This window comes from Lissotriton vulgaris, chromosome 11, assembly GCF_964263255.1.
Source record: "Lissotriton vulgaris chromosome 11, aLisVul1.2, whole genome shotgun sequence".
Classification (NCBI taxonomy): Eukaryota; Metazoa; Chordata; class Amphibia; order Caudata; family Salamandridae; genus Lissotriton; species Lissotriton vulgaris.
The window spans coordinates 1,003,382,155-1,003,405,511 of NC_141699.1; the positions used below are offsets into that span (position 1 = coordinate 1,003,382,155).

Here is a 23,357-nt window from a genome sequence, read left to right on the forward strand (position 1 = left end):
CTGATTTCTAGCTTTTCTGTGCGTACGGAGTTCATTCAGCCTTGGGCCTCAGTGCAGAAAGCTTTCATCAAGTGCTTTAAGGCTCTACTTAGAAATCTGTATCACTCAATATGACAACATCCCACACCTCCATTTACCTGGCAGCTATTTTTAACCGGTTAAATAAACTAATTTCAACCGCACCCAAAATAGTCAACTTAACTGTAGTGTAGAAAAAAAGAGTGCATTAGTGTCTCAACGATGCAGTGCTTCTGTATGCATTTCATTTCTTTCAGTGGCTTTTTATCGGTCACAAGCCCAGAGTGCCTGTCTTATGGGATTCTCAATGAAGCACAATGTCACAGCTGGAAAGGGGGGGGCGGGGTGTAACCTAGGATTATTAGTTACTCCCATTCCAATTTCTGCTCAAAATAAAGGATTGCCTGGAATTACGAGTCTCCATTTTCTGTACAAACATCAGATTTCACGCCCCTGTAGACAGTTTTCACTTGTTACCTGGACTGCAGAATCTCGAACTCAGGAGAAGCTGAACACCACGGTTCTTTAAGGGCAGCCAAAAGGCGAATGTGCCTGTTCATGCCGAATGACGGAAAGTGGAATTTTGTTGCTGTTTGCGTCACACTTTTTGCCCCTTTAGAATCACCAGATGCTGGTTTTCAACTCACAGTGCACCTCAGTGCCAGTACTCTTTCCCCTAAAACAAGTAGAGTCTAGCTGTAACCCAACTGGCATGGACTTTAGCTCCTCTCTACGCCCCTAGTAAATGGTACCCTTGGTACTTCGAGAATGTGTACTAAAGAGGGTTCCTAAATGCTGCAGCATGTTTTATGCCACCCTAAGAGACCCCCACACAAATTGCATGCAGGATGCCATTGCTGACCGCGTGCCATGGTGCAAACCACGAGTGAAAACACGACATGGCACACTCACTGTGTGCCATGCCAAAGTAACCTCATGTATATGTTAGTCACCCTTACAGCAGACGTTGTATCCTTCGGGTAGGGTGCTTATATTACATGTGAGGATATACCTGCATGAGCAGATCTACCCTGTACTGTCTAGTCCAATTACTAGGTGGTAAAAGTGAACAGGGAAGCCATCTGACATTTTTGTACTGGGGACTGGGCATTACGAGTTTCCCAGCTACATGATGGCTTCACTGAAAATACTGGTGTTTGGTATCAAACACCTTGTCTTAATAAATCTGTACTGATGCCAGAACTAGATTTAATAGGACATACACCCAGAGGGCACTTTGAAGGTGCCCCCTGAGACCTTACCAGTCTTCTAGTGTGCTGGCGTGCTGGATCCTTCCAGCCTGCACCCACACAACACATTTCTGACCCCCTGCAGTTGAGAGCCCACGCTCTCCGGAACAATGCCTGCTCTGGCAGGAGGTGTTATCACCTCCTCCACCGACCGCAATGTCTGATTCACTTTACTGCTGACCACCAGGTCCACTGACGCATGAGCAGCCCAGGAGGTGGTCACCGTGCTCCTAGAGGTCAGATCTGTCTCCCGACCAAGTTTGAAGACGCCAAGATCCCAGGAGCCGCCCTGCACCAATACCTGGGTTGCCGGACCCCCTGCAGTAACCAAAGCTTGTTTGAAGCCCAATCCAGTCTCCAATACCGCAAAAACCGACCAGCAGATGAGGGACGTCCACATCGCAGAGGCCAGCACAGGGAGTGGCCCAGCTGTCCTATTTTGTCCACCTCTGCAGGCCTTAGTGAGACCTGCGAGTGCCTACAACACACAGGAACAGCTGAACAAAACTTTCTGCACCCAAGCGCCCCGGGCCGGATTCACAAACAGACGGTGCTCCCCTGCTTCCAAGACCCTCAAAAACAGGTAAACCCACTGGGAGCTCCCGGACTTATCCCAAAGTCCCCCTCTGCAGCCTGTTTCTAGGTACCCCACCTTGTCAATGACGTAGCGTGTAAGGATACCAACTCATCCATCATCTCTGCACCCAAACACTCCAGGGCAGGTAAACTTGAACTGCTGGTGGATCTTGTGACCTTGACCCCCTAGCACCTTAAGTCCAAGGGGGACCCACGAAATACGATTGCAAATACTTGTATGCAGTATATGTTACTTCTCCATAGATTTTTTTGATTTTTTTTCAAACTTATTTTTATTGGCACTTCTTGTATTACATTTCAATACACAGGCACTGAATACATCTACAGACAGCATCCATCTATTAAATCAACATATTCCTACAAACTATACCATCTCAGGAGAGCTCTGGTCAATGGCTCACATGTTTATCACCGTACTACATTTCAATAATCAGGTGGATGGCGTCCTCAAAATCGCAATATACTATGACAATGTCTAGTATTAAATGTGCATTTCGTATGAGTCTTTCACATTGGTGGTCGGTAGTGTTGCATTAGGGTATGTCAAAATAACTGGGCACCAATAAGTTTACTTATTTAAAAAAAAAAAAAAAAAAGGAAAAAAACATACAATTTCTGTAACAAACTCAAACTTGAGCAGTGGAGTGGTATGAATTAGAAAGCAGCTATTCGTATCTGGAGCGATCTGAGCTTAAAGGTAAAGGGCCCGCCAGGGCATAGATGTTACTTCTCCATAGAAAAGCATTTTCGCATAAAGGCGCATCAGTGTGACATTTCTGTAGAACTGAAAAAATATATAACTCAAAAAGTACTTAACTGACAACAAAGCTTTTGGTGCTAAACTATATCAAAACACCAGTTATTTTTCTAAATTGGTCACAAATCTCTTCTTGAACGTGTATATCATTTATTGACTGTGTGTGTACAACACATGCTTAAAGCTACACTCTGATAAGCCTAACCTGCTTGGCCACGCTACCATAAAAGAGAGCATTCAGGATTATTAATTTCAAACCTCTAAGCCAATAAGGGTTGTCTGGACTTAGTACATAGTGTACCTCTTTTTGGTAAACTACATAAAAAGCACAAACAGGCTTAGGAGTCATGGGGATTTAACTAATGCCTCAACCTATAAAGCTAAATGTAAGCTACCTACCTGTTACCCTACTAGGTGAAAAGCCATCTTCATCCTGAAAATAGAGAGCGAAGGTTTTGAAGGACACCCAGTATTTTCATTGCTACGGGGACTTTATCTGCCCTATATTAAGCGGCTAATCGTATTGGAATTATAAACCTATTAGAGATCTTTCAAAGAACCAGTACAATTGACATTTCGAGCATTGTCTCAATCATCACTAATCGCTATCTCTGAAGAAAAATGATTTTCTTCACATTTAACTCCAAAGAAATCCATAGAAAAAAACACATGCAGGTCAACTGCACCCAGGACAATGCCATCTCCTTACCTTCAATGCTAACCCACCATCAAAATCATGGAATTTAACAAGCTTTGTAACAAAGCACTCTATGCATATGTAAACCTATATTTTCTTTTGTATTGCATAAAAGCATTGTGGAGTCAGTGCAAGAAGCATCACAACATTTTTAAAGAACTACCCTTCCCCATCTAAATTAGGAAAGAGCAGTGGAGCCCCAGTGAATGCAAGAAGAGAGCATATATTTAGAGAAAGAAAAGAAGTGCTGAACGGAGTCTTGTCATAAAGTAGCCCAGAAGAGAGGATCAAAAGAACTGGAAACAGCTGAGCTGCAGTATCACAAGTCATACCACGATCAAGTGTTAAAAAAGTGATGTCCTACGTTGTGTCCCACCAATGCCCCACTACAATCTTCAATGATGTAGCCATCTTCTCCCGGCTGGGTTTCTGGTTTAAGTTGGCCCAGATCAGCATTAAGGCTATTTGAAAGCCCCCTTTTCTGGCACCCTTCCCTCTAGTGGACAACCCGTTTCCCACTCATGTGGTTTCTTTCTGTAGCAACTGCGGGTGTTCAGGTACTCTCAGAGTCTTAGCTCCTTACAAATACTCTTGGTCTGTGTCACATAGCATGGTTCTGCAATTAATTTGCCCCTAAACTTTATTTTTATAACTTCTATTTGTCATCCTTTCTCCATGCATCGTCAGCCTCACTTTCTTTATTCTTTTATGCTTTCTTTACATTTTCTTTATATGTATTTAAAGGTAGGAGGAGGATGACCAGGTCCCAAGATGGCTGCACTGAAAGGGAGATCGGGGTTAGATTTTCATTCTTCTGCAGGTCTGCCTGTCTTTGGGAGTGGGAGTCCCACCACAATCTTGGGAGAGTGGAAGCTAAACAGAACACTCCTAGGAACATTGTAGGAGAGTAGGGTCTGCTTCCTATGGTCACCCCCACTTTTTGCTCTGATGTACTGGTTTCTCGACTTTGGTGTGGCTGTGGGCCTGCTAATTAGACCCACAGCCCAGCTGTTCTCTCTCTAAATTCATACCATGTACTTTAGGTACATACCTAATTGGGTATTGGGTCACCTTTGTGAGCCCCTGTATAGTGTACCATAGGTACCCAGGGCATAGGTGCATCCAAGGCTTACCAGGGGCTGCAGTACGTATTATTCTGGCCATCCACATTGACACAACTGGCTGATCACTCAGCTGGGGCAAGGTCGTGTAATCACCCCTTGCTGGTATAGTATCCCTATACCTACCATTACATATAGACACCTATACGACGCAGCCGCGTCGGACGACTTCGTCTTCGGCACCGACCCTGAGGCCTCTGGGTCGGCCATCTTGGCGGGACTGTCCATGTCGGCCATTTTGAATTTCTTTGATTTTGACGCCTCCAGAGCCTTCAACACTGCTTTCACTTTCGGTTTCGAGACCGAAGATGTTGAACCCGAAGGCTTCACTTTCGTTTTTGGCAATGTGAGTGGCACCTCCAAAATGTCCGTGGCCGGGCCCGTAGGCGGGGCTGCTGGACTAATAACATGGTCTTGGGTAAGGCCCGAAGGCGATCCCTCGACCTGGGCCGCAGGAAGGGGGTCGACCCCTGAGTCAGTCCGGGGATGCTCTTCCTCCGAGCTATCCCCCACGGTGGCAATGGCCGTATCGTCGTCCCCTACCTCGTCGCCGGCTTCGTCAAACTCCTCGTCTCCTGCGTCGTAGGCCTCCCCCTCGGACGCAGGGCTAGAGTCCGAAACCTGTTGGACATTGTCGCTTCCGACGTCTTCTTCGAAGATGTCGTCCGGCGGGGGCGCAGACAGTTTGGCCTGGAGTCTCGCAGCCCGACGAATCTTGAGGGTCTTCTTGCACCGGAACTTCGAGCAGGCCATACACCTGGCCTCGTCGTGGTCCGGCGACAGACAAGTGTTGCACACTGGGTGCACGTCGAGGTGCGAGTATTTCGCGTTGCACACCGGGCACCGTTTAAACGGAGTCCGTTCCATGTCTGGAGCGTCGTGTAGGCCCGTCCGCGCCGACAGCACGCGGAAGGGCAGCGAGAGTTCGGAGCTGAAGAAACAGTAAACCCGAACGAAAACGATACCGGCGCCAAGCCTGAAGACCTTTTGGTCTCGAGTTAAAAGAGTTAACAACTATCGGTTCCGACAGAGGGAACCGACACACATCCGAACCCAATGGCGGAAAAAAACAATCTGGGGATGGAGGCGATGCCCATGCGCACTGTAGTCCAGGGGAGGAGCCACCTATCTCGTGATACTTCGAAGACTCTTCCAGGACAACAATGTGCAATCATCCGGACCCAACACTAGGCGGCGATCTATGCACAGATATGAATTCAGCAGCCCACATGCCTCGAACATACCTATCATCACTCCTATGGCAGGCCTTGACAATCCTGAAGGCAGAGTGCTTGGTTTTATGTGAGATGGTGTTCTAGCATGAGCTAAGCCTGTCTGCAGCTTTCGGAACCATGTCCTTATAGCTGTTCTATGATATAGCCATACCATATACTCTTAAGTGCATTATAATCCTCGCGGTTAATGCTAACTTTGGTTTGGCTTTATCAAAACATGTCGTATAAGGTGTCATACACTCTGGAATACTACCCTCTCACCAGTTCTGGCGACGGGGGTAGCATTCCACCATTCTACAGGGAGAAGACATAGTTGTAGCTTTACCCGGTTCAAGTTAAACAGAGCCTCAGCATCACAAAATGGATGCTGCTGCCACAGACACAAGCCTGACCTCCTGCAGCTGGGAGCACTTCCAGCGAGGGAGGCCTGGAAAATAGATGTCCTGCCTTGGGAGGTGCTAGCACCTCCCCAGACAGGCTACAGTGTATTGGGGCAGGGTGGGTTGGAATAAATGAGACACTGCCTGGGGCACACAAGGTGCTCCATGCATAGCCCGGTTCAAACCCGGTGCTGGGGCACTCCAGCCCCAGCTCTGGCACGAAACTGGACAAAGGGAAAGGGGTGTTACCATCCCCTTCCCAGGTTCCACCCATAGGAGGGACCTAGAAGGTAATCCAGCCCCTTAGATTAGTATAAAGCTAAGTCTAGAGACTTTAGATTATCCTGAACTGAAACTCTGAAACGAAACTCTGGACCTTCGACATTCTACTGCAACTAGAAGACTGAAGAATCTCCTTTATGGTCAAGGAGTGACCACCCTGTGCAAACAGGCACCATCAGTGACTTGCCGGTTTGCTTTGTCGACGCTACGGCCGGAGTCCGAAGACTTAGCGACGCAGCCTCTGGACTTCCAGACCTCTCTGACCCCGACTCCCATCCAAAGCGGAGACCTGTGGCGGACATGAGAGACGTGGGACCGGACGACCTGCAGTACCTGCTTTTTGCTAACTGTGCAGCTTCTGAGGCCTCCTCGAAGTTGTGCATTGGGACTTGAGAAGCCTTAAGTGCACCGAAGCTCAGCCCTCCACGAGTGTCGCGTGGGGCCTGCGCCTGCATTTCTCCTAGACGCGTCTTCGCGGTTGCTAGCCCGTTGGCTAGTGGCCCTCCTGAAGAAATCTTTTCGAATCAACACAGCTTGCCTGGTTGCTCCGGGCTTGCTCCTGCTTTCCTGTAAAGGGGAAGCTCTCCAGACCTTGGTCTGAACAGAAGCCGATCTTCCCTTCCTGCGTGTGTTGCCTTTGCCATGGCTTGTTGACTCCAATCCAGAAGCATACACCGCCAACAGCGAGATCCTTCGTGGGACAGTCTGTATCCAGCTCCTGGTCGGAGTCGACGCCTCCTGGTCCACGTGGCTGCAGAGACCAGCTTCACTTCTTCACCTGTTTGCAGCTCAACATCGCCTGTTTCCTTCCTGGTCACTGGCTAGTGACCCAGACTCTGTCCCCTCCGATTTCAGGTTCTTCACTGCTCCAATCCACTCTTGGATCCAAACAGACATCTTCCTCCTGATCGCCTGCAGCATCCTTGTGCAGCTCTCCATATGATTCGACGACGAAACCAGACACAAAAGAACACCTATGCACCCTGGGTGAGGTTACTAGAGTACCCCGGTGCTTCTGTGTGTAATAACTATCCAAGTGTCCTAGTTTAACTGGGTTTCCCCATAGTCCATCCGGAAGTGTCCGAAATAAACTACTTTAAAAACTGTACGTTCCAATTGAAAGTCTTTGATGATGAATCCCAAATGCAAAAATTGCACTCGCAAAGGGCCAGATTCTCAGAATCTGGCCCTTTGCGAGCGCAATTTCGCTTGATGAATCGGGCTGAAAGTCCCTGGCCACCAAATACACCTCAGACATCATGGTCAGATTGAATCACCTTATACCAAGGGTTCCAAGCTTGCCTGACCAAGGCCCTCGAGAGAATGGTCACCATGAGGCACAATAGACAGCTTGGGTCACACTATTTTCAGGTCAAAATCAACATTCTGTGAAGAGAAAAAAAGTCTCAAAATTAACACCAGGGAGGAACTACTAGCCTCCATGCACCAAGGCCACCTATGCCTGCTAATGCCCACTGACCTCTGCGGTATCCATTCTAAGGAACGAAATAGTGCTCTGTAATCGCCTGTCTGATTTAATTTTGCTTACTTGCTACATTTCTGGGGGACAAGGCAAAACAAATGAAGTTTAAACCTTTCCTTTCCAAAACTACCTCCATCCTGTTTGGGAAGCAGGAACAATAAGTACTTTTCCACAACTTACTCAATGTATGCACAGTCCCTATGACCCAGGTGATCATTAACTACATTGAATATATGTACATTGTAGATAGCCAACTATCTGAAAATACATAACGGATCGAGATACTAACAGCTAATGGGATCCTGGTGGGCGAGGATGCAGGTATCGATTCACCAGCAAAATATCTGCCTCAATGCTACCAAATAAGTGTGAAACCTCGAAGTAAGGGAAGTGTCAAACCTGGCCTTTATAGGTCAAGTTAACATAGTCCTAAAAGTCTTTCAAAACGTATGCCAACTAAGGGTTATCTTACTCCTGCTGACCTTTTTAAACTGTGTCATAGATGGAACATCCAGGCTGGCCTACTGCAATGCCATCCACAGCAATCTAACAGCCAAAAATATTGCCAAACTGCAAAAGGCTCAGAATCATATCATGTCCTCTACTTAAGCCAGCGCTCATACACCACCATCATCATGCAAAATACAGAGGGCTATCAATATAAATGATTAAACAGGCCAAATCCTTGTGAACTGTCTGTATGCCTCAACATAGAAGGCAGCAGTCCACCTCAAATACATGTTGCAGACATACCAGTCAAAAAGATGCCCAGGATTGAGGTTCTTAAATTTACTTGCCACTTAACAGGACAATTTTATGTAAAAAGTTCTCAAATCACAATACTTGCTTACCTCCCACCTATGCTTTCTAAAGACTTGAAGAACCCCCAGAACTGATGAAAGAATTGAAAACCTACTTATTTCAGTAGACCTTTGAGTAAAGGGGTCGTAAAACCAGTCAGAATATGCTTCCGCCTGTACCTTCATCATCTCTGGCTGTTTGATTGTAGAACACACACTAGCTGCCTCTGGAACAGTCATTGTTGACAACACACCAAGTAACTGGAGTAAGGGACTCGTCCTACTATGGCTCTGCAAACTGTCCACACGTCAAGCAATCAAAGCATCTCATGGAGGTAGCATGCAGAGGAGCTCAGAACTCAGTAAACCAACAGATACAATAGCGTACTGATCAGCCCAGTGCTCATCTTTTAATTAAAAGAAATACTTTAATCTTACAACAAAATACTACCAAGTTCAATTGGAGTCTCAGGGACATGGTTGTAATCTTACTTACGATCTTTAATGAGATTTTACATCCCTTACAGTACCCTGTCCACACTACAGATATTTTCTAACCAGGTATACAACAGTTAGCACCAGACTGGCTTGATGTGCAAATCAGTTTGAACAGCTTTATATCAATTGGAGTTCATCCGGCAATAGTCTTACGTTTGTAGGGCAGAAACGTCTTGTTCTACTCAAAGTTAGACTGCTGTTCTACCTGCTCAGATGTAGATGAGGTTGTTGACATGGTGGGTGCTCTTGCAACAGCTACCCTGCAACAGCAGGGGCTGAGGTAGTGACCTCCTGCAGAAAACACCTCTGGGAAGAATCAGTGTGGCAGATTCACATAGTGATTTGTTTACAGCAGGACAAGTGCACTTGAATACGGCATGTGAAGCCTCCATGCCGGGTCACAGCATGTGGGTGTCTGCAGCAGTTGAAGTCTTTAGGTGGGTTAGGGCTTCTGCATCAGTGGTGACAAAGGATCTCAGACACCAGCAGCACCAGTCTCTTGGAAACATGGCAGAATGCACGACAACATAATGCTTAAAAGATTGAGTGCATTTCACAACCACCACCACCACTCTGGAAGACCCCTCCTGGCATCTCGCCCTTGACGCAGTCAGCCTCCTCTGGCAGAGCTAACATGCCCGGCTTCTTCTACTGGACAGTTGGACAGTCCATTTTCCTGCAGGGCAAGGCACACTCCTTACCTTCAGCTACAGACAAGCAGGCACGATCCTAAGCAGACCCTCAACACCTCAACCATGAAGTGCAGATTTTAGGTGATGTCTCCTTAATTTTGGGAGGTAAACACAAGCGCAAGTCATATAGGAGTCCTACAAGTACTGTGCAGAACACTTCTTTTCTTAGTCAAGTAGAACTAGGAACTGTAACAAAGGGGGGCTGGGGAGGGACAAGAGGGACTTTGGAACCCACTTTTATACACTTTCCAGAGAGGAAATGAGGACCACTGTCTAAGATTATATAACTGTTCTGGGTTGGTTCTCTTTCTAATGCCATTTTCTTGCTGCCCCTCAGACACAGCCTTATGTAAGGTGATGGCTCTTACAGCAGGGATGATGGCTTTAAGTAGGACTAATACAAATAAACACAATGAAGGGCGAGACTTCTGGACCTGGCTGTCATCAGCCTTCCTGAAGCAGTAATCAGAGACAAACAGAAGGGCAGCCCTGCCTAAAATCTTTCTCACCTTGAATAGTAACTGCAGTTTCACCCCTCACCCCTACCATCCATCATTTATCAAATGGAAGTGCTCTGGAGGAACTAATCAACAGCTCTCTACTAACATTCAATTTTTAGGGGTAGCCCAGTCTCCACACTCCCTTTTTTTCAGTGTCTTGGTCTGCATCCTAGAGCAACAGGAGGCCAGTCAATGCACTGCCTCTGTCTGAGGAATCTGTGTTTACCCTCCATCTTGTGGCATGCTAAACCAGGGGCCATCAACATGGATTGTACTGGTCTCTGTACTCCTACTTACCACACAGATTCAATACGATACTCAAGTTACACATCAAATGCCTGGACTAAACAATGTCTGCGTATCATATTAAATGAAAGGAGTGAGAACACCTGCATTTCTGCTGACAGAAAGAGAAAGGGCTGCTCATACTAAAGATTCACAGAACTCTGCAAGCTGCCACCACCGTTTTATGTTGCTAACCCAGGGCATGGACAGTAGTTCTATCCCTACTTGTAGGGCCAGATTTGGAGAGTCTCTCCAGATCAGATATCCGGTTCTGTGACTTGAATTACTAGGGAAAAGCCTAGGCTTCTGCACATATGCTAGATTAGTGTGATGTCAGGGTCAAACAAAAAGTCAGAACACCAGTTTCACATTTGGTTGGGCATTCAGGTCAGGGGTACAAGCAACGTTACCATGCAGGGGGTATTCCTGTGCCAATAATGTCTACACTCCACAAATGAAAATTAAATTGCTTTCCTGAAGCATCCTTCGATTGCAACCAAAATTTACCAATACTGTTAAGCACAATAATTTGTGTCCAGCAACAGTATGTAAAACAGATTCAATGTTCTTAGACATACAAGGTCAGGAGAACAAAGGGCGACAAATCTAACTTAATTGCGGTCCTATAGTAGTCAAAACAGGAGTGTTATTTTTCATGCCAAACATATACGACAATTTGGAGTAACAACCCTAGACTGGTGGGTGTGAGGTGATTCCATTTAGTCACAATAGCTTGTTTTAGCAATTATGTCAGAGTTCCCTTGGCCACTGCACCTCCGACAAACATTCTATGTGGACTTTGACTGCAACAATAGCCCACTGCAATCTGTTCTATGATAGCAAGGACCTTTATACATAGGTTAGGCAATATTGTACAACCCCAAACAATATGCAAAGATACGCCCCTGTAGTCACAAAGCCTGAAGCTTTTTTCTCATCTCTCATAATTAATAGTGAGTAGACGTGATATGCCAATAAAACATGAGTTTAAAACTGGCTGTAATGCCATTGGCACGAGTAACTCCTCAACCCAAATTACGAATAACTATCCCTATTGGACATCAGTAAGCTGCATCCTAAAAAACTCCTCCCCTGTCAATTGGAAGTGCCATAGCTATATGGGTTTCACTTTTAAAAAGATTTGGTGCCTACAAACCATTTGGTATTTGTGTGCAAAAATTAAATAAAGTAGTTTATTTTTTTCCAAGTGTTAAAGTCCCTAATGGCGCACTGTTCCATAATGGGGTGGAGAACGCAATGTCCAACCTTGACGTAGCAAAATATTACAGAATCACCTAAACATTACTCCTAAATTAACAATGAGGTAAACTGAAGTGGGGAAATAGTCAACCCCATTCTTAAGTTTCAATGTGTCCCAAACTAAAAGTGTGTGACTGAAGAAGAGCAGACCTATTATTCCTATTCAGTCTTCGTACCACCCAAAGTAGGTGTCTGCCAAAGTTTGATCATTCAAGAAACAGTGACATTCAGTCCCCACACCTGGACCATTCTAGCAAGAACTGCAGCAGAGCAGTCCGAGATTACGCTGTCAAATCAGGGGTCCCAAGCCCAATTCCTTAGTAGGTCAGACTTCCTGCAGCAAATCTATTCCAACCTATTACATTAGAGCAGAAAAACTGCACTTTATGTAATGTGGATTAGCAAAAACTATGGGCAAGGTCTAAAAGAAAACAGAACACTAGGGAAAATTGGCATTGTAAGTACATTGCACCAACAGTTCTAAATAAACTGAAATGAGGAGAGAGTGAGCACGACTACTTCATGCCCCTCTGGATTATTACCCTATGGGACTGGCTCTGCTGGATTAACACAATTTATAAGACCATTTCCTTTTACCATCAAGGCCTCTCACAAGGGCCATGCTACCCAATCAAATACTTTTTTGGTATTAAATGATACAAGTACCACCACTGCCACTCCTCTCAGCTATGTGTAGATGATCCTGTAATTTCTCCTACCTGCCTTTTATTTTTAACACAACCTGATATGTAGGAACCAAATGGAGTAGGTCACTAGACATAGCGTCAAAATCTTTGAGAAGATTTTCTGGTTTACATTTAATAAAGAGGATGGTCTGTATGATCCACACAGTCTTTCATAGGCTAATGAATGAGGGTGAAACTAACCTCAACCATGGATAGATTTACCTGTGCCGTAGTGGCAAAACTGCTAAGAAGCCTGGCCGTTATCCCTAGCATGAAGTCAGCTTGGGGTAGGAGGCTCAAGGATTTAATGCTTCTAATTGCACAAATTTTCAGCTCCTTTGCCAAAGCTTATTACAACTGGACACTGTTTAGTTGATAGAGAGGACTTTCGAGGCTGTTAAGTAATGCTGAATCGTGTTAAAATGTGAGCCCTGCAGATCAGTGGATTTGGTCAGTTTGAGACATAGTTTGACTAATTGCTTCCACTCACTGCAACATATGACCCAGGCTAATGTGATAGTAGTTTCTGTCAGAAGTGCCTTTACTTTCTTGCCCTAGTCATAGATTTTCATCCTAGCCATACACGTTGCCATGTTTTATTCTAGGAGCCACAGCTGCCCCTCTCAAGGTCAGAACAATGCGCCATATTTTCGGAGACTGACATTGTATGTATAAGGGCCATAAAAAGAGCTCCCTTGTTGTTGGAACCCATTCAGACTGGAACAAAGTCTGCTCCAAATGATGAGGAAGGCCAAATGATGAAGCATACCACCGGTGGAGAATGAGGGTGCCAGTCCTAAATAAGGATAGTCAGGAGTAGATTCTGAAACTTGGTTTGCCCGAGTACAGGTTTGCTTTACTACCTGCATGTGTTTATATGCGTTAGAGGTTTTATTGCAAACATTTTACTCTTCCACTCCTAAGTTGTGGACCATATAATGATAAATTCCCACAGCAGGTGTAATCAGGTCTCCTCTCAACTGGGGCCCAATTTAAGGTGGAGGGTCCCAAGCAGCTAAGGAGAGCTCCACGGTGAGAAAAAAAGGACAGTGACAATCAGAGTGACTAATGTATTGTATTGTAATTGCATTTATATAGCGCTTACTACCCCTGACGAGGCGTCAAAGCGCTTTTTTGGCGAGTAGCACGCTACTCCGGAACCCATAAAGGATTAGTGTTGAGTTAGTATAGTAAAATATAAAAGTAATTTGAGTGGTGGATAGGTTAGTCGGTTATTTGGATTCAGAAGGATAGCAGAGGGATAGAAGAGGGAAACAGGTTAGCATTTAAATAGCGCTTGTTACCCCTGAAGGGGTGCTCAAGAGTTTTTTCGTTTTTTTGCCAAGAACCTACTCCGGAGTTCTCATCTCCACAAGGTACTTACATCAACACTCTTCCCTGGGGTGCCAGGAAGAGAGTAGTCAAATGGAATCCTAAGCCGCATATCAGCATTAAAGGTTGGGGCAAGCCTTAACTCGTGGCCAGTATACAAAAGAGCTATGGTCCTCCAATACACCTGCAACCATTTCCTTTGTCTTGATAGATTCAAATTTCGACAACTGCAGTTCATTCAATCAAGAATGGGCAACATGCATGGGAACGAAATTGATAGACAAGACCTATTTCTCAATTTAACCAGAAGAAAACATATTGGTAGCCACCACACATGTAGAAAATGTGTCACAGGACAGGAGAGACCTTTCCTGTAATGTGCATTTGAAAGTGGAGGCAACGCAGCAAACTGAAATGTAAGGAAAAAGAAATGGCCCACGATAAACAATACTTGCATAGGCCTACCTATAACATGGCACAGAAGTAAGGCATGGGCAGTCGTAAATGGGGCAGATCGACCAGAAAGAACTAAAGCGGACATGGGCAACATTCAGAAGTACAAAACACAAGAGTCTGCGGGTCTAATTGGAAGCACAATCAGTACAAACAACTCTTCAAATGTGGAAAAGCATGGGGGTCAGCCCTCCTTCTCACTGGCCAAATCACTGAGGAGGCACATTTTTTTTAGTAGGTGTGTGGTTTTCCAGGGCAGCCCCCAGCTTTCAGTGAAGCCTCGTTTGAAAAAGGGAGAGTCTCCCCTTTCAAATGAGGCCCTCATGAAAGGTGTTCCTGGTGGTGGATCATGCTTAGATCCACGGCCAGGAAATCTCACTAGACACCAAGGATGTCATCTGGGTGGTCGGCCCTTGGACATTATTTTTTTTTTAAATGTTGGTTTCCCGGGGGCGGGCCGCGATCGCCCACACAGGGGTTAAATATAATTAAAAACAATTTTAAAAAGAACAAAATGGGGGCATTGCCTGGAGCGTCAAGATGGCAGTCGCACTCCGACCCCTCTGTCATCCGCATCAAGATCCACCAGCATCGGTAGCCATCCAACCCTGCAGTCCACATATATTGCTTTGCCATAGCTTGTGTCGCCTGCCCGTGGCCAAAAGCCGCCACAAACTGTATGCTGTGTCAGTTTGCCTCCCAGCGTCCCGCCTCGCCGTACCTCAAAATGGCAGCACCCGAGCCTTGAGCTCCAGACCCCTAATCGGCGACTCCAGGTTGCCTACAACCAGTGGACCCCACTTAGTGGCCGACTGATCCGACGGCCCACCTAGCGGCACTGTGAGGGGTGCTGCGGGACTCAAGACTGCTCCTGCCCTCCGGTGATCCGAAGTGGGCTGGCTGGCCGTGTGGCCTGAACGGAGAAACTTCCTTCACCTGGCCGGGTACCCAGGGCTGCCTGGAGTCCCCTGATCCATGGCAGCTGCTGTTGGCGAACACACAGAGGTGGCCTCTGGGAATCAGCCGTCTGTTCGAGCGGCGGAGGATGCTGCTACATATGTCCTCCCACTTTTTCAGTGGGTGGGGGAGGGATGGGGTAGTTGTTAAACCATTTTGACTTTAAACACAACATGTTGTAGGAATAAGATTTTTAATTTATGATCATATAGGAAGATCAAAATGCATTAATAAAGTAAATCAAAGGCTCGATCATTTAACAGATATAGCATAAACACCTGCTATTGCCAAATAAAGAAAATCGTAGGCTAGATCATTTGACAGACATAGCAAAACACACGCCTGCTATTGGCAAAAGGCCATCAGAAGGCATACACCACTTAACGTGCTTTCCCTATTCAAACCTGCAAGTTCGGAAGTATATATTATAGATATTATATCAGGTATCAGAGTTCTGTATTTTGTCTCCGTCACTCTGAAAACCTCAGTTTTGGTCAAAAGGTTAATAACAAATACTAAATGTTGCAAACTTACCATGAATTAACAGTTCAGAATCTTTATTTAGTTCATACAAGCGAAAAGCCTCCTCCAATTCCAGCTGAGAAGAAATTGTGCATGGATCACCTAAGGAAAGTTTTAAAAAAAAAACTTTACAACTGCAGAGATGAAAACCTGACATCATGGAAACACTTAAAAATAAATTTCAACTCAAAATGCAATGGAATAATTCCATATTTATATATATACACACACACACAAACACAAACACACGTTTGATAGGGTGGGCTGATATCCTTCAAATTTGCTGTCCGTTAAGGGCAATGTGTAGGGAAAATGAGTAACTCACAACTTCAATTCTTGCGAGTCCTTTCTGTTTTGTCACTCCTAGCTTAAATCCTGGAAATACGTGAAATCTCAACCATCAGCAACAAAATGGTACATTGTGAGACTTAGTATGGGAGAGCTTGATACCAAGAGAATTTAATGATGAGCAGAAGGACTGGAGGAAAGTGTATGGTAGTTGCAGCTGTGATTATTGTAAAAGTAGTCCAGAATTCCATGCATCTAGATCACAAGACAAGAGCACATATTGCCCAAGCATAATGTAGGTTAGTTTGGGGGACTTCCCACACATGCTATTCTTAACACACCAAGAACAACCATTTCATTGGTCCACTGACTTCCTTCTTCAGTCCCTCCACTCTCCCCGATCAAGTATGCATGAACTGGCAGCAGAGCAGTCAACAGCAATAGGGATGAGTGATTTCCACCACAAGGATCACTATAGTTATGAGCATGAATCTACCAAGCTTAGCCCCCTTCCTGCAGACGCTTAGTAAAATATTCCTTGCTACAATTTTTTTTTTAGGACCAAGTCAGTAGGTAGCATGTTGACACAAATATGCTGCTCTTCATTAAGAGTTGACCAAATGTGTGAGTGAAAGAGAAGAGTACACTTTTTTTAAATGAGCAGTTAAGACACTAAAAGAATAGCACTGTTTACAGCTTACATTTAAAGGAGAACCTTGAAAACTTCCCACTTCCCACTAATAAAAAAAGAAATCAAATAAATTATGGACTATGGGACTTAGAATCTACAAACCCACTTAATCCTTGTTTGGACAGGGGTGATCCAGAATCAGGAGCAGAAGCCCATTGTGCAGCACAGTACACTAAACAGATACAGTGTGCAAATGTCTTTGTGGTGCCCAGCATTTGGTTACATGGGTGAGGGAGATGCTAAAGTAAGGAAACTGGAATGCACAAATTACATTTAGAAACTGACATCTTTAAGAATGCTAACAGACAGCAGAACTAAAACTCAGACACCATGTGATGTTGAGGCGCAGGCCTTCGCAAAATGAGCTCTCCCTTAATAAATATGCAACTCATCTCAAGGACCCTACAGCATAGCTATCTCCAGTGACGCACATCTGACAGCCTGATGATTGGATAGCAGTGTCATTCCTCATATTAGCGAGACCAGCAGTCTATGGCTTCATAGAGCAGATCTATCCGTGGAGAGAAACAACTTACACACAATCATAGAAGATATACCACTTACAATAAATTATTTTTTCAAGGTTATTACTTAAACATAAATATGTACTATAAATAAAACATAGATAATGTGAACCATTTATAATATGGTCCTATATTGCCATCTCATGGTTCTGGTGACATTAACAAACCAAACAAGCATTGGCTAAGCCAATATATTTCACCTATGCAAGATTGATTGGCTTTTTCAATGTTTGTTTTTTTGTTAGTTTTTTTTTTACATGCTGCACAGGCTGCTGTACACTATGGCTTAAAGTGAAGGAAAAAACGTTATGATGTGGCCAGAGTTGACATCATAGTTGTTTTTTTTCTTATACATTTTAAGTCATGTTACATGTAAAAAGAATTAATAAATAAGGAAATAAAAAAGGTACCTACACAAGGGCGTGACCAGTGGAAGGATACTGGCCACAGAACTAGTCTCATCTGTACCTACCAAGGGAAAACCTCTGGTATGTTTCTGATTTAATATGAACAGAGGGAGAACAATGATGATACATCACAGGGTTGAAGGGGTGGTTGCATAAAACAAGGCAAACAGATGATGGACGAAGTGCTGAAACTTTGCAGACATTCACCCCCAGTCACAGATATGGGTTGAATCCATCATAGTTCTTTAGCTCACTTCACCACCCCAGTTCAGACACAGCTATATGCAAATCAGTCTTGACCTTGTAAAAAGCAGTCAACAGCTCTACAATATGTAACTGCTGGAAAATGGCACAGTTTGTAGATGTTTTCTGAACACGGTTTAAGATCTGCCTTATGTCGTAGCTGAGGATGTACCGCGTTCCATCTTTTGGCAGGGGCTTTGACAAAAGTGTGGTCACCCTGCGTTACTCGACTAATTTTATGAATAACTAGGTGTAACTGGCCTATCAATCGTTATAGGAAAGCCAGTTTGTGAAGCACCAATCGATTCTAAGAGGAGAAGGGTGATCTGAAAACAAGGCTTTATGGAGAATGGACAGGGCTTTAAAGGGTTATTCTGGGCCTAATGAGCAACCAATGTAGAAACCTAAGAAAAGCGGTCCCAGCATTTAGGTTCCCGATCATCCTGGCTAAAGAGTTCTCTACCTTTTGGAGTTTTTTGATCGCCGACCTTGTTAATTCTGACTAAACAAAAGTTGCAGAAGACAAGCTAGGAAGAAACAAAGGCACTTAAAATCTCTACCTTCGGACTAAAGGGCTACAGTTTAGTAGTCTGTTTTAGTGACTGGGGTTTAAAAACAGCTCTTTACAGCAGTCTTTATGTGGTCTTTCATTATTCAGCCAGCATTGATTTCTTTCTCACCGATTATTTTTCTGCTATTGTCAAATTTAGGTTTATGTCTTAGCGAAAGGGGTTTATATTCTTTTCTTTTAGGACAGAGAACAGGTCAAACCAGTTTTATTCCAGAAAAAAAGCCCTGTTGAACACAATGACATTCTACACAACAAAGGTAGCACTGTTGAACATTCACGTACCTTCTTCGTCAATCCACTTCATGGTAAACAGCTGTTCGTTGTCAAAAATGCACATGTCGCGAACATCATTGCAGAGTCCCTCAAACGAAATGGACGGTTCAAAATGTGTTATCATGATATCCCTGTGGTGAATAAAAAAAGGTGTTTTTTTTTAAAGGTATTATTCGCTCAAACAATATTTCAGTGAAATATTTCATTTCTTACAGTCTCCATTTCCCAAGCCTTTTGACACATTGCCTTATGCAATTGCCTTAGTATTGTCTCTTTCTCCAATAAAGCGCCGGGACACTCTTTTTGAGTAGCCGTGCGCTATAGAAATAAATAAATAACATAACATAACATAACATAACATAACATTATGCCAAACAGAAACGATGGCTAGTTAATCATTAATTGTTAAAGGAAAACAAAAGGAGGTTTTCAGCCAATAATTACCTCACTTGTTACAGTCTTATCCTAGGAAGTCTAAACTCTAATATTCTTTCAAATAGGTACTGAAGTGCATGCATTTTAAAGCAAAGCTAACGTCAAAACTATTAAAACTGAAATAAAGCATTATCCTTAACAATTGAAGAGCCATCGAAACTGCAGGACTAAAATACAGAATCTAAGTTTGACTTACAGCGCTATACATTGAAATGGATTATTATACATAGAGTAAAGTAAACTTAAACTTAAAACATTAAAGGTTATTGGGGAAAAAGAAATGAAAAAGTGCATTACTAAAAAATGAATCTACAGTTTTGCCATGACACTAAGATAAAGCATTGCAGCCAACAACTGTCACGGCAGAAACACTAATTTCAAGTGAAATATGCAAAAAAGGGATGGTTGAAATGCTTGGATTAATCTTATCCTCGGTCCGCATTGTGTGATCTCTCTTTATCTTCATCTTTACACCAGATCCAAACTATTGCATGGAGACCATAGTACTGCAAATCGTAGGAAAGTTGGTCAATTAGAGGAACAAATGGTGCCGATGTGTGGGAGTGGTATAACTAAATAGCAGAGTCTACCTACGATTTACCAACAATTACAAAACCAGCACCAACATGTTCTAAAACTTTCACTGAAAACCATTATAAAATAATGAATTATCCTTAATAAATTCAGCCCAGGAGTCCACAAATTCAAATCTGTTGTAGGGCTGACAAAAGGGCTGTATATTTCCTTGTCTTGGGCCCACTTGGTTCATCCCACAGAACTGATTTGTTAAGCCACCAGTCCAGACGTTTCAGCCAATCACAGACTATGGAAATAATGTTGTGAATCTTCATTAATCTAATGTCTTTCCAGAAAGTCACTTAATCCTAACCTAATTACTGCTTGAAGGGTGCTTGCTAAACTTAATATCGTTTTTCAGGCAGTTTATCTTTATTACAGTTAATGTCCTACTACTTTTTCAGCTGTATACTGTTGCTACGGATGTCAGAGTATAAACAATTCTGGCAATATACACACTCAATGAGAGGGGATGGCGTCCTATATGTTCCATAAAATACATTAGTCCATAAATTAGCACAATTAAATTTACTATTTCACTGCCCTGTTTGTGAGGCCCACGACAATTTAGCAATCAAAATAAATTCCAAAATGACAACAGTCAATGATATTTTATATTTTACGCCATAAACCAAATACGAATATCTATTATTGCCTTTCACACAATTTATGATTTTTGTTTTCTTCAGCTTGATCACAATAGGATTTAACCTTATGTTAAAGTAAAAAGTCCAAAACGGACAAAAAGTGCATTCCTGTACAGGCTCTGTAAACTAAAACCATATCATCAGCACACACTAACAAAGAAGCATGTTCACTACCTTCAAATAAGCCCACGATGTGTTAACAAGAATTGTGATGCCTATAGATCTGGCTTTAAAAGAATGGCGTATGTTAATGTGAAACTATTGAAAAAAATAGAAGGCAGAGACAATAACCGATTTCTTTTACAAAGAGAAAATCATTGGATTTTTTTTTACTTAATTCCAGCAAACCGAACAGTCTCAATGACTGCATCGAATTTGCATGCTATCTGTAAAATGACTCATTTAATTTGACCTTTTCTTTTGTTGGCATTTAATGGTGATCGATCTGTACATTTCATAAACCTCACAATTTATTTTTCATTTGATGCAACCCAATAGCCACATACTTTGGTAATTTTTTTATATATTACAACTTTATTGACACACATACTCCTTTGGTTTGGTACTGTAACACCCTCAGCCGATTGGTGGACTCCCGATCACATGATCGGAACTTCAACCAATCACATTGCTCCTTACATGAAATAGGAACTCAGCATCCATCTTATTCCCTACGCTATTAGCGGTTAATCTTAAACTGCTTCGCGCCAGACGCGAAACCCAGAACTCGCTTGACACACGAAACACTACGCGTACGCGAAGTAAGTGGATACCCCTTTTTTTGTTAGTCCTATTCTGTTAATAGTTTGATACAAACAGGACACAACCATTTTTATGCTTGTCCTCCAACATTATTCAAGCAAGTAGACCACATATGAACAACACGTGAGTTATGGCGATTTTCATTAAGTTTTGCATGCACACACACTAGGGGAGAGCACAACGTTATTGGACACATCTTGCATTTTTATTTAAAAACATGATGTGAAATGTATTTGCTTTTCTGAATAGATTGTATGAAGTATAGCCATTTGAACAGCATTCTTTGTCTTGCTTCTAGCCGTTGTCCCAGATGAAGGGCAATCAGCCCAAAATGCATCGGACCTGAAAATGTGTTGCTTTTGACTTCGTTCTTACTCAATGAATTGGACTATTGAATGAACAATGGTCTAAAACTCGAACTTATGAATATAAAATAAGACTTTGTCCAAACAAAATATCGCATGAATTTTCTTTTGAATCAAATTGAAATTATAACGGAGCGGAGCACCAGGGGATGCTTCCAATACCCATTGGAAGCACTATTTTGATGTTTTCCGGACGTCCCTGACAAGAGACGCCTCCCGGGCGGCAAACCTCATGATCTATTAAACTGTGAAGGCACATATACTAACTTTCTAATTAAACAGAGCTGTGCAACTTTCCATATTTTCCTTGTATGTTAATGTGAAGCATTACAATTAAATAGCATGGGGATAGGTATGTATTTATATATAAGGAAAGTAATGTAGAAAAATATTGATGCAGGTTAAACGATCAGGCTGCACTGCCAAGCCAGACCTAAACATCCATGTAGGCTAATGACTGCCTCCCTACAATCTGTGCTGCTGCCAGAGAAAACCAAAATAAATCACATTATCTAAGATACTTTAATAGCATTCAAATGACTTGTTTGTGCCCCTGAAAGTTCAAGCTTAGGCAGCTGGATAAATAAACAGAATGATCACAGCTGCTTGGAGGGCACTTTTTTGTAGAAGCACACGTCTACCCAACTACCACATGTACTTCAGATTACAACAGGCGAACGGAGCCAAAACCCCTTCCTAGTGATGCTCACATCTGGCAACAGCTTCACTGTTAAGCCAGATCATAAAAAGACAAGGAGCTATAAAGCAGCCTTGTCACAGACAGTTTAAGTTTAGACATTTCTTTTAATACATTCCATTTTACTAGACTGTACTTGCACCCATTTGTATTCGCATGGAAGGCTAATTTGTCAGAGTAGGCGAAGAACTATTCCATAGGTGCCTGCTATCGATCATTTCAAATGTGGCAGCAAAGATGGTGCAGAATTTTCTTTTTTTTATTCTTTTTATTTATTCTGATTCCGTGGTTGCCCAGCATGAAGAAAACCATGATCGACGGATGATTGGTGCAGGTTATATTGTAATTATTTCATATACAGCACCCCATCTGAGAGCATGAGTTTCCTTGCTCCCTCACCCTATTTTTTCTTCTTTTGCCCATGCTGCTTTCTTTCCCTCTCCCCGCTCACCATTTATTAATTTTCACAATTTTAAGGAAAAGATGGTTTTTAGAGGTCAGAGAATGGGCGCACTGCCAGTATGGAAGCACTATAGGACAAAGTGGAAGGTGGTGCAACTGGGTGAGTGGACAACCATATAACCACTCAAAGGAGAAGTCAGCAAGCTGTACTAATCCAACGCTACGAGAAGAAACATACCCTATGCACACACTCAGTAAGTATAAGAAGGTCACAATGTGGCCGTAAACAAATTGTCAATAGAGTGCAGAGAAACAACAATAATATACAGCAGTTGGTGTAAATAAATAAACATGTGTTGTCAAAAGGTCTTGGTCTCCTTGTTTTAATAAATCACAGCTTGAGAACAACCAGCCGACACGTGTTTCATCGCATCTCGCGAATCTTCAGGGCTCTGAATGGTTGTGCTTGGACCAAGAGGTCGCTCTTCCGGTGATACTTCCGACCCGGAAGGGCCCAAGACCAGCAAAATTCAATTATCAAGTGAAAATAATTAGCTTACAAGCGTAATGCGCTTTTGTGGGTCACCCGGGAGAAGGTATAATGATAAACTAGTGTTGATTCACTCAGTATCCAAGTGTTCTTAGATCGAGGACTGATAGAGGTCGCTCTA

At 43.3% G+C, this 23,357-nt stretch overlaps 1 protein-coding gene across 1 annotated transcript in view; it reads right to left on the minus strand.

Annotated features, from left to right (window-relative positions):
- Nucleotides 1-23,357, minus strand: part of PRKCI (protein kinase C iota) — a 199,604-nt gene that overhangs the window by 141,420 nt on the left and 34,827 nt on the right. Inside the window, exons 2-3 of the mRNA XM_086944294.1 lie at nt 18,812-18,933; nt 15,818-15,907 (exon numbers count right to left, since the gene is read on the minus strand). Of these exons, the coding sequence (XP_086800420.1) occupies nt 15,818-15,907; nt 18,812-18,933 (212 nt within the window). The remainder of the gene's footprint in view (nt 1-15,817; nt 15,908-18,811; nt 18,934-23,357) is intronic.